We start from the raw sequence: 12,950 nt of genomic DNA on the forward strand, positions 1-12,950 counted from the left end.
ACCGTGAACTAATGAGTAGTTCCAGGGCATGGTCAAACGCCGAGCTGCACAAGGCTCTTCACACCAGCCTTGGGTGACGGGTAATTATTGCACAGGGAGCGTCATGCAGATTCGGAAATGGCTTCCGGCTTGACAGGCTTTGCTGCTGAAATGGCAATTGAGGTTTTCTTTCCAATGCGCTCAGTAAACGCTCGCTCTAAGGCTTGCGAGAGCAGTGCGTTCTCCTTTGCAATCCTGACATTTTGTATATTCAGTCGATGTAAGCGGAGTAACTCCTAAAGTGTGTAGCAATGTCTGAAAAATTGAGGGGGATAAGAAATGAAGTAAGCATCTCTTACTGCCCCTAGTCACATGCGCTGTCAGAAAAACGGACGACAACACAGCTCTAAGTTACTATGGATTTGTTTATTTCTCAACAGTTAATCTTAACGTCTATTCATCTGCTAGTTTCTTGGTGCTAAATAGTCTAACATAACAACACTCTAAGGCACAGTTTTAAGAGGGCCTAGCGCCTCCTTGTGCCACATTAGCGTAGTTTTTTAAGATGCTTATGTGGCCCAGCGAGGCCAAATTTGCTGTGCCATATTTACAAAGTGGCACAATGCATGCATTGCGCCACTTTGTAACCCCTTGTGCTGCATTATGCCTGCGCCAGGCATAATATAAACCAGGGGGGCGTTCCCCCTGTAGGAGGACTGCAAAAACGGCACAGTGGAATCTAGGAGATTCCACTGCACAATTTTAAGTGGCTATTTTTAACACCTGCACAGAGCAGGCGCTAATAGGGGGCATACCATTGTTTTCAAAGGACCCCTATGTACTCTGCAGGATTAGCGCCAAAATGTTGGCGCTAATGCTGCGCAGTACATCAGTAGCGTCAAAAATGTCGATGCTATTGCCCTTACCCTGTGCCATGGTTCATGTATATTAAACGTGGCGCAAACACGGTGGCAGTATGGGGGCGTTAAGGGGCGCAGTGCCACTTTTCTTTAATTCGGGCCTAAATGTCGCAAGAGTGACTATCGTGTAACGCCCATAGTTCGTTGTTGGTTAAGTATTGTTTTGTGAGATACTGTTCGTGCTAAGGATACCAACAAAACAGTATATGATAGGACTGGGGTAAATACGCTTACATTTCATAAACTTTAGAAGTCAATGTTAAGGGGGATGAAAGCCCTACAGGACTTATGGTCCACGATTATTACGCAATGGTCTTGGCATGGCCCAGGAGTTAAGGAGCAGGCAGTGATGACAGAGGTCCTGATGTGAACCTGAGGGTCCTACACAACCTGAGTGTATAAGAAATGGGAAATGGTACACTACTATATTAATATAACTATTGTAAATTAGATATTAGGAATTTTCACTATAATTAGAAATGCTTTTCATGATACTGTTATAAGAGAAAAAAGAGTGAAGCTTCTATTCATATACACGAGAACTAGCTCTGAAGACTTCCCAGTTTCCGAGATGTCTTTTTGCAGTAGAGAGGCAGATAATCAAAAAAGTGGGAGGAAGTGATGCACTGCTCCTCAAACTGAGGAGATTAGGGCATTAGCAGCCTTTCAGGCCCTGCACATTGAACACTCTCACAGCAATTCTGGAATGTACAATGCTCACAGTAAGTGGTATGTAAAAGTTATAGAACTATCTGGGTTTTGCATGTATTTAGGCTTATCAATGGTACTAACTACAATTCTCCTCCTAAATATTGAGAGGTCAGGAGTCGAAACAACTGCAATTTGTTACTGTGAATCTCACAAATTTGTAAAATAGACTTACCAATACATATACGTAATTGCCAACATAAACATAATATCGAATGAACAAAACTAAAACCACAATCATCATATTTTAAGCATCACTTCTTACTGACGTCAATTAATGGATATATGTTCACTGTAGAAAATCACCATCTTCTTACTTAGTTCCACCCAATTCTTATAACACTTTCAGGACCACTGTAAGATCAAAAGAGGACTAAATTGCTGTCTCTGACCAGAAAGAGCCCCGAAAGACTGGACCTACTTCCTCATGTGCCCAGGATGAGGAAGCGGCATCCAGGGCTTAGATGGCTGACATCTTGTATGGGTACAAGCTGTAAGAGAGCTTTTCACTGAAGTGCCCAGCTGACCAGTGGCAACCGGACCTGGACTGGAATTTGCTGTTGGCCTCTGCCTGACTCCCTGAGAATCTCTATGTTCCTTCACCTGCGGTCCAGGCCGATTAAGAGTGTGCTCTTGTGATTGTTTTCAAAATATGGAAACTTTTGAAAACTGTATGGAACCCTATCCCCCTTGTAATCTAACCAACTGCCACCACTGAAGAGCAAAAAGAGCTGAAATGCTGTTTAATGGCATTGCCAACTTTAATTGTCTAAATGTCTGCTGGTGTGTTTGCTAATGCCTATATTCAGCCACCTATCCTTGTAGTAATTTCTGCTATGAATATTTCTCTTCCACAATTGTTCACTGCTAATGTACATATGGATATTATGTTGTTGGGTCACATTTTTGAAATAATAACATTTCCTACTCCTTGCTTCTGTTTGTATTTATTATACATATATTTTTTCGGGAAATCATTGTTCACCAGTATCTATGAAAAGCACTCTGCTACAAGAGTTTTGGTGGTATGATTTAAAACCACATATAAATACCTGCTCAGTGGCATAATGAAACTTTAGGGGGCCTCGCTGAAAATTACATGGAAGGCTCCACCCTTCAAACTCACAAAGGAGCTCTCATGCCAAGGTACTGTGCTGAGGGGGACCCCCGGGAGCTCAGGCCCCCACACCACAGGGGCTGCAGGGGCCTTTGTTTCACCACTGTACCCATTTAATATACAAGGGCTGTCCCTTTTGTGCAAGAATCATATACCTGCAAAGAAGCCCCAAGACTTGTAAATCTTTCTACTTTTAGAGCTTCCAGTAGCACTATTCAGATTTGACAACAGCATTAATTGAATAGTTTGAAGGTTTAGTACATTCAGAATAGGTAATATGAGATAAACCACGCAGAATTGGGACAGAACCCAACCTGCTAAATGTAGATATTTTTTGATTGGTCAGGAATTTTATAAACCCTTAGTGGGCTATGCCCCAGACTTCTAATATAAACTCTGTTTGAAGAGTTCGCTTGCTAAAGAGATCCAGAACCAAAAAGTGCATAGCAGGCTATATTTGAATACTTATATTAATACCTATATTATTAAATATAACTTCTTGTTATCTTTCTACCATTTCTAAGCACCCTAAAAGTGTTTAAATACCTAATGCTGTGGAACTCAATTTACAAACCTCAGAAGAATGGCAAGTTGAGACAGCCTTGCCCAGATTCAAGATTTTGAGCCACAGTTCACTGCGTGCTTCAGTGGGACACATTCAGCTCATTGAGCTATCTTCAAAGTCTGAAAGAGGCAACTTTGTGCACCAAACCAGGATGAGTAAATCAAATAAACATACGTGGATTAAAAAGGCTACCTATTCAAGTCAAAGTCTGCCTCAGAAGTCTATGTTCAACTAAACCAGAGGACAGTCATCTCAATTAAGTCTTTTGGCCAGACTATATGCAGGCTGTACTGTAGACGATGTTCTCTCCCAAACTAAGATTCAGCTATAATACAGCCTCCTCACATCCCAACTCCCAAAGAAGTTGTGTTTATCTACGAAGTTGCTTATCTGTGAGGTGGTTAGCAAAGTATCATTTCACCCAACAGGTAAAACTCCTTCAGCCAACCCGGATGGGTTTTAACATTCAGAGTTAATGATTCTGAAATAGCAACGCTTCTGCAGCAGAAAAGAAGCAATTTTTACCATGTTTCAAGATACATTTATTCCATAGAACTCCGAAGAACGATGCATTAAAGCCTTCATGATTTTGAAAGTATATATGCCTATGCTATCACAATTGAATGCCAGCCATAAACAAGCCTATTTCTCAAGCACAACACAGAAAACCCTCTGACATTTCCATTGTTCCATTCTGGGCTGTTGTTGAGTCAGAGTGAATCATCACATGGTGAGGTGAGCACCGGGATATATGTCTAAGAACTGTATACATCAAAGTTCATTAAACCCTCTTCCAACTCATTCATGAAACTTTTACTGAGCCAATCATGTTGTAAATCCAGAGAAGATGAAGACATGAAGTGGAAGGTTGCATTTTGAAAACTGGGCAATCGATTGACATTTTTGAGGCGAAATGGAATCAATGATAGGTGTGTTACATATTTTTTATTTTTGATTGCCATCATCAATAGAATTATGGTGTATATAGATAGATAAATAGATAGATAGATAGCTAGATAGATACGTCACAGGAGTATCAGGTGGATTCTGTAAAGTACATACACTCACAAGGTATCTAAATTGTACATGGGTGTCATCCTCCAATTAGATTTTCAGAATTACATTTCCTCCCACTCACCCGATAATCCGCCAACATCCATCTTCTTCAGGTTCTTTGCCTCCAGGATGACTACTGTGAGCTTGCCGGCTGTGGGAACGTAGCGTAGAGAGAAACAGATATCACCGAGCTTCTCCTGCTATGAAAAAAGAGAAAGGAAAGACAGGCATGAAGTCGGTTACTTTCAAGCTCTCGTACAACAGCAAATACATTTCTAACAGCATGCAGACAGAAGGGGGGGTGGGGTTCAAAGTCATGTTTCTTGCTGTTTTTCGAGTAGACAGTTTCTAAACAGGATTTATTTTCCGGGTGGATGACAGCCTCCTCTGCCTCCTCTTTCAAAGCTAAGATTTAAGCACTTGTTTTACACTTTGGAAAGTTTGTTTACCAAAAACTGTACTTCGTAGGTTCATCAAACAACGCTACAACGAGGCAATTATTTTTCTGTTGTTTTATTTCCCAAAGCCAATTGGAAACTGTGATTTCATGTTTATTTATTAACAAATCCAGCCTGGTTATAGATTCAACATAATATTTAAAATAATCAATGCGACCTCATATAGTTTTGATGTAATTCGTAAACGTGTGTGTGGCTTGTGCATGAAATAAGTCTGTTAAGGTAAACTCTTCCCTTCCTTTGTTTCCCAAAACAGAGTATTCTTCATCACTATTCATCTCCCTCATTCCGGCTCCTGTTTCTGTTTAGTTGTACAATCAGAGATAGATAGCATAATCACTGTAGCAGGCTAAAAGGCTTGCTACTATGACCTTTCAGAAAGTCAGGGGAGGCTGACCATGAGTCAGAAGACCTTAGCACAGACTCTAGGGCAAATCCACTAGCAAGGGTGGCTCCTCCGCTATGGTGGAGGAACGTCGTCCCACCGGCAGCAGCAGCAGCTGCTAAACTTTGATGATAAAACCATAATAAACAATGTTTATTATGGTTTTATCAAAAAAGGGACGGGCCACGGGCTGTGGCGAGCATGTGTGATTAGTCGGCTGGCCAGCCAAACACACATTCGCACAAGGCTCTCTCCAACCCGGTACTGCGTTGCCGGATTGGAGAGAGCAGGCAGAGCCTCCTACTCTGCCACGGAGCGCCCTGGCTGGGCACTCTATCCAATCCTACCACTGCTTTCATGCTGCCAGTAGCATGAAAGCAGCGGTAGGATTGGAGGCAGGGCAGGCTGGAAGCAGAGGGGATTTGCATGGTGCAGCACAGCGAGACAAGTACGTTTAAAAAAAAATATATATTTTTTTTTATTTTGTCACGACCCCAACCCCCTGCCACACGCTGCCACGCCCCTTTTCCTCTCACGAGCCACCACTGTCCACTAGGGGTTCTGAACCGTTCACAACTGCTTGATGAGCAACTGAAAAAACTACTTTGTTGAGTGAAGCCCTGTCTAAGGGCACAGCTCGGCATGGCACCTGCACAAGGTCAGAGGCTGCTGCTAACTACCCACTCAAGGAGGAATTCAAGCTCGTGTTTCACTACTGCAAGTAGGGCTGTTCCTTGCACATTCAAATAAAATGCCACCCAAAACTGCTTACCTCTAGGGAAGCAGAGGCAGCTACCAAGGAGCCCTGAGCCCACTAATTTGTTGCAACTGTCACTCTTGATATAGCTGAAATGTTGGAGTGTCCCTCATGGTATAGTATTCAATTTCACATGTTAGGAAAATGCAACAAGTTAGCGCAGAATTATACATTTGAAATGTAGAATTGACAAAACATAGCGATTTTGGATGTGCATATGTTTAACCCAATCATAGAAAGCTTGGTGGTATGTGAGTTTTATTGAATGTTAATCGAATTAAAGTGATGTAATCAAGCAAGTTAGACACTGCATTAACAGAATATATCAATCAATCAACATTTATAAAGCGCAGCTTCTCACCCATGGGGTTTCAAGGCACTATATGTAAACAATATTGGATATCTAATGCTTTATATTTTAAACATGTATGCAAAGTTAGAAAAATGTAGCAGTGCACCACATTTATTGTAATAATAATAAGTTAGTTGGTAATAGAACAATGCATTGTTGAAGGCACAGAGAGATGTGTCATTTCGTTCTTGAAGAAGGAACATCCTGGACTATGAGCCAAAAGTTTAAAGATTTGTTGGAACCTTGCATGGGATCAGATGGAGAGATGGTGTTCTCCTGACATATATGGGAAAAAGCAGAGTATTGTTTGGAGTTGGGTGATCAATTTCTATTGGATGGCAACCTTTTCAACATTTGACAAATCGGAATTGATGTGGCCCTTTTGATATACTGATGAACATTTGGATTTGGGGCAGTCTTGTGAGAGTTCCTGATAGAGTACCTGCAGATGCAGTCCTGAGCAGTTCCTGACAGAAGCAGATGAAAAACCTTGAATGCTGAGCCCAAGGGTGAGGTATTTTCCTCTCTGTCTTTGCCCTTTAAGATGCACCTCTAGAGTTAGAAAATTTCCTTTGTGTCCTAACAGAAGACTCCCCACCCAAGTTAGTTATTTGATGATCAAGCTTACCTTTTTCCTAATTATTTTTGCCCTTTTTGTGCTTTTTATCTTTTGCTCACATGTGTTTGGCCCCACAAATGTATTTCCCAAATTTAGGTAGCAGTGGGGTTCACTCTTTATTGCTCAGCTCTTTTACTTTCTAACTTGAACTTAATTAATGCTATTTAGAAATGGGCAAAGTTGTCTCTTGGTCAACCCTTGGTGATTCTTTATTTGTATGATTTTGTCCTTAAAGTTTTGTACATGACTTTGAGCTTGAATTGGAATAAACCCCTTAACTACTGTTCTTTTAACTTTACAAAGGATTCCTATTGAAGCAAGATTACAATTCAAGAACGTCTGCATCACACACAAAGCCCTACACAGAGTTAACCCATCTCTTTGGCAGAGACATTGAAACTCTCTGATAGGCAGTGAGGGCTGTGCAGTTCAGAAGCTTGTCTCATCAAGCCTGCAACATTCAAGCAAGGCAGTTCCCCTCTGGCATTGTTATGAGGATTTGAAGTTCACTTTTCCAGCTACAAATCATACTACCAGCTTTGTAACATTCAAGAAGGAACCTAAAATCCTTCTACTTCAGGGACATTTTGATTTCAACTGTGTATAAAACATGTTCCCTTAATTTCTAGGTCTGGTTTGGTTGTTACCATGGCATCGGGTCCCCTCTGTTGCTTCCCTCCTTGATGTACTACACTTTTTATTGCTTTCTAGGTGGTCCACTAATTATTATAGTACCACTCTGTGACTTATCTTGGTTCATTCCCATTTCACCCACTCTCTAATGTGCCCCTTTTCATCACCACTGGCATCAACCAGTTAGTCCTCTGCTTGCTGTTCACAAACAATCTGCCCTCCTTTATTCTGTTGAATGATATATGAGGTATGTATGCATATTTGCTTTGACTTACTTTACTTATTTTGTCCCCTTGCATTTATTTTTCCAAGCTACCACCTCTTTCATTTTTTCCCTTTGATATGCCATTTTTCTCTTCCTATTGTCCTAATTGTAAAAGCAACCTATTGTGTCTCTTCTTCCTATCTGTGTCAAATTTTTACCACAAGTTGCTATAAATATTGTCCGTGGTTATTAACTGTGAACTTAATCATTCCATTCCTATCACCATTGGAAAACGTTTACATTTTAGGAAACACCATAAATAAATACGTAAATAAATAAATAAATTAATACATTTATAAACAAATAGGGACAGTATCTGTTGAAATCTGCGAGAAGAAAGCATGAAGTGGACAACAGCTGCACAGGCCCTGGATTTCATTGGGTAAGAGGAATACTCTCAATTTTTGAAAGAGAGTCTTCTTTCATTAGTATTGGCATTTCATTTTGATATTATCTCGTTTTACTACTCAGCGGATCTCTCATTCCTGGTCCCTTTTTCTGTTTCCTTTAATTCTCTCTTTTGTCTAAAGCGTCTCCCTTACCTACCTTCTCCACGGGGCGATTGCTAGAGATGATATAGTTCATGGTGTACAAATAACAAACAGCTATCATACATGCTCAGATTTTTGGGAGCTGGCTAACCACACTGATTCTTCTCCACAGAGAAATGTGAGTAAAGCATTTAAACAGTAAAAAACGATAATACATTCAAGAAAACAATAGGTAACATTATCACAATAATTTAGTAAAAGAAGTAATATGTAAAGAGCAAGATGAGATGACACTACGTTTCCATTTGCATGAGAGTTTTGAGAAATACTGCAACAGTGTTCGGATACCTTTTCTAGCTGATCTCCATGTCATCATATGGAAAATACGAGTTTTATGCTCGAAGTAGGCTTTTAAACATTTCAATAACGATTTGCTGCCACTTGCTCCTGGTTGAAGCATTGCTCGTGACAGTGAAGGACCGCAATGGCAGACCTGAAGAGGTATACTTTAAAACTCACTCCTGACATTGTTATAAGTCCACAAAATTCAACCTACAGAGGACAATTGACTTGTATGCTGATGGTATAATTTCAAAGACATTTAGATGCTACATACAATTTGGGTTAGTGATTTATTTCAATATATGTAAGGGCCAAAGCAGAGGCACTGCAAGGCGTTGATGCTATATCCAATTTATTTACATATATTCTACACCGGTGGTTCCCAACCTTTTGATTTCTGTGGCCCCCACTTTAACATTAATGGAACCCAGGGCCCCCCACTGAATCATCATGGGAATCCAGGGACCCCTGCCTGAATCATTACTGGAAGCTGGGGACCTAATTTGTCAATATTTGTTCATATTTTTTAATTTTCTAGGCTCTCTCGGACCCCCAGGGGTCCCCAGACCACAGGTTGGGAACCACTGTTCTACACTACAAATCACATGGTTCCAAACTAAAAGATTTCAAGTACTAAAATTAACATTTGCATGCAATGAATGACTGTTTCATGATATGCACATTATAGCAGCTTAAAATAGCAACATCAAATAAAGTTTTTTTTCACAATTTATATGCTGGTGATTTTTGACGGAGGGAAATGTTGTGTATCCTATTAATGTGGCACAAAAAGGCATCTGAAAACCAAATTAACTCTGTGCAAACATTTGCACTCATTATTCAACTCAATTCTTTAACAGTAAAGAAGCCTCCAAGGTACATCTAATGCAGAAATATTGATACAAAAACGTCATCAATGAGATATTGAAATGCTCGACTTCAAAGCAAGTGTATGTCACCTTCAGCTTTGCATGGAGGCAAGAGTAAGATAATAATGGGAAATTTGTAGTAAACATCAAACATTTGATTAATTAGTGATTAGTGCATCATACGAATGTTGTGGTAGTATTCTCTTGGATCACACTCATTGTGTTTTGGCATGGAGGTAGTGCTGCACCAGTTGGGCAGTGTACTGGAGCCAAATTAAGGTTGTCCCCTCTGAAGAAAGGAATTATGCCCGGATTTACTTTCTGGGAATGCCTGTAGGATTCATATATGAGTAAACCCTGTACTAGTTCTCTCTTATCTCTCTTTCATCAATATAGAAGAGAAGGGAGATTGAAGTTTTCTGAACATGGTAATAATTACCAAATAATACAATAACAAAGGATACAATATGAACTCTGGTTTCAAAGATAGTTACAATACCAAATAATACTGATGGTTGAAACTGTTAGTCCCTAGCGTGAGCAATCTGGGAGTGATAGAAGGTCAGGAATGACAGGCACAATATGGCTGCTTCCTTTGGTGTGTATGGGATTGTGTGGTGTGCAGCTTTTTAATGTTGATTAGGTCTTCACTGGACAACGCCTGCACTGTCTCGAAGAGAAATGTTATTTACAATCTGTGGGCTTTAGCCTGCCCATAGGCTTAACATTTGCTCATTCCACCGTTGCTCTTGTATCCTTTGTCCCATTTGTCCATGGCATGCATCTGCCGTCCCTCTTCTTGAGTTTAGCCCTCCCCAAGTACTTGTGTCCAACTACTGCTCCCGTTTAAGGAGCTACTTTTTATTTGTCTCTGAGCACTCCACACAGGTGCTCCGTCCCCTTCCACCTGCCCTCCATTCATGTTTGCAAATATTTTTCCCGCAATGTTTTTACTGACTTCCACTCATCCCTATCAAATTATGAAAAGAAGGTTCCTGGAGACCCAGTTGCCTGTTTTATTATGCTCTTGTTAAACCTTCAATGGACGGTATGCAAATACAGAACATTAACTCCAAGTTAAAAAATGAAACAAGTATATTCATATAACAGAGACCTTATGAAAATACACATCAAATACTGTATGCTAGGCTAAAAACGGATTTAGAAAGCAGATACGTTAATATTTTTTCAATGGGCTTGGTACACTATGAAGCGTTGAGAGGGTTTATCCAGAAAAAAACAACATAGAAGAGACACTGTTTGTAATAGACATGCTCAAATGTCAAATATGTCAAGAGCAAACAGACTTGCTTTGCGTGCATTTTCTATATTTCACATTTTCTGAGATAGCAAAACTGTATTTCGCAACTTGCATTCTCTCACTAATGCACATTCAAACATCTGCTCTCTTATTGTACTGATTATTTGTATGATAGGACACGAAAACAATCCGATGGTGAATTACCACTTTGACATACAACCTTGACCAATGGCATAAGCTCATGAAAGACCACACAAACAATCTGCCTCCCCTCGACTTTATGTAGGTGGTCAGACTAGGTCTATGGAGGTCAGGCTTCCTTGGTAGCCCCCATCTGCCATCCCACCTTGATTGTGTTGTGACTGTGTTAGTCTGCAACCCAAGACCTGCAGACGAAGTGCCTGCACACCTCTTGGGGACCACAGCAGCTTTACTTTCCAAGTTTGCAGTTCGTTTCCAGCACGCATAAAATTTGTAAAAGGTGAGGAAACACAAATTGAAAGGATAAACCTCCATCTGGGTAGTATTCTAACACATGCAATGCTGTGATAGAAAGGTATGGCAAAGGAACTTGCACATCTGTCACAGTCCACGTGCACATTTACATTGCGCTTCCAATCTTTTGAAACGATGCCAAGGGGCATTATTAGACATATCCCACACTACAATGTAGGGCAGTGCTTTGTTGGAAGGGTGCTGCATTACAGTGGGGGTCTATATAGGAAAAATGTTGGTGTCATGTGTAAGACACCAGAGTGGTCTCTGTATTGGGTCACAGAGTTTTAAAGTGTAACGGTAGGAAGAAAAGGAACAGAGCGCATGTAGGCTTTTGGGAGAATTCTTGGTTGGCAGTCAAGCCACCAAACCCATTCTGTGCTAGATACAGCAGTCAAAATAGAAGCTCTGTATGGCTCTGTATGATCTCCGAGTTATCTGGTGATTTTTAGGAAACAAATCCATTGGGACGGGCTGTTCTTAGTCATCCAATCTGGAAAATGTCATTGTTACGTTAGTTCACGTAGGGGGGTCATTTTGACCCCGACGGTCGGTGATAATGTGGCGATAGTACCGCCAACAGGCCAACCCGCCAATGTACCACTCCGACCGCCATGGTGGTAGCAGCCGCCGGGCTGGAGATAAGAATCTCCAGCTCAGCGGCTGCTATTGTACCGCCTCATGCATTTTAGCCCTGCCTACCGCCATGGTTTCCGTGGCGTTCGTAACTACACTAAAACTATGGCGGTAGGCCTATCAGTGACAGGGAATTCCTTCCCTTTCACTGTTAGGAGACCCCCTCCCCCCCCAAACACTCTCCAGATGCCCCCCACAACCACCTCCATCCACGCTCCCCCCTACCAATCCCCCACCCCCATACACACACACACGCAGACACGCACCTCGCATACACACACTCACTCACACAGGCATACACGCATGCATCCATTCATTCATGCACACATCCATACCACTTTCACACTGACAAACAGACATCTCACAAATGCACACACACACGCAAGCAACACTACACACTCATTTGCATGCACGCACACACTCACACATTCATGCACTCACACCCACACACACACACAACACTCCCCACCACCATTCCCTGTCAGAAACCTGACTTACCTGAATCCAGTAGGGCCTTCCGGCAGGGGAGGGGGCGCTGCTACCGCCAGCAGTGCCCGCCAGTAGAACACTGCCAGGTCATATTATTTTTCATAATATGGCTGGCGGCGGTCTACTGGTGTGGTGCTGTTGGTGGTAGCAGTACCACCTTAACACCATCCGCCAGAATGGTCAATTTTTAAAGAGACACTATCCTTAGGTCTCAGCTGGACTGCGAATGCACTGATGCTTTGAGATATGTTGTTTACAATCAGTGGGCAACAGCCCACGTCTCGGCTAGACAGCGCATGCGCTCTGTTTTCACCCCTGTGTTCAGTACATTATTCCGCCCCTCCTGACACAACAAAAAGTGATATGATGTGACTGGTGCCGGCTGCATCATTGTGAATTTTTCCATGGCTTTCAGCCATGCTGAAAAGCAAATTTGCTGCTGTACAACATGATTAAAAGGCATTCACATTGATAACCCCAAGAGCTTCCTGCCTATTCACTTTGCCAATGCTTATTGACAAACATTGCATGAAGAAAGCGCAAATGTGTGTGC

General features: G+C 41.5%; 1 protein-coding gene across 6 annotated transcripts in view; it reads right to left on the reverse strand.

The window, feature by feature from the left end:
• The window catches only part of SYT1 (synaptotagmin 1), a 3,823,670-nt gene that overhangs the window by 234,528 nt on the left and 3,576,192 nt on the right, over positions 1–12,950 (reverse strand). For 4 of the 6 annotated variants that reach the window (XM_069228780.1, XM_069228779.1, XM_069228782.1 and 1 more), the window contains one exon: positions 4,428–4,545. In XM_069228780.1, the coding sequence (XP_069084881.1) occupies positions 4,428–4,545 (118 nt within the window). The remainder of the gene's footprint in view (positions 1–4,427; positions 4,546–12,950) is intronic. The other 2 variants (XM_069228783.1, XM_069228784.1) reach the window with 1 other exon arrangement.

Source organism: Pleurodeles waltl, chromosome 4_1 (genome assembly GCF_031143425.1).
Source record: "Pleurodeles waltl isolate 20211129_DDA chromosome 4_1, aPleWal1.hap1.20221129, whole genome shotgun sequence".
NCBI classification, from domain to species: domain Eukaryota; kingdom Metazoa; phylum Chordata; class Amphibia; order Caudata; family Salamandridae; genus Pleurodeles; species Pleurodeles waltl.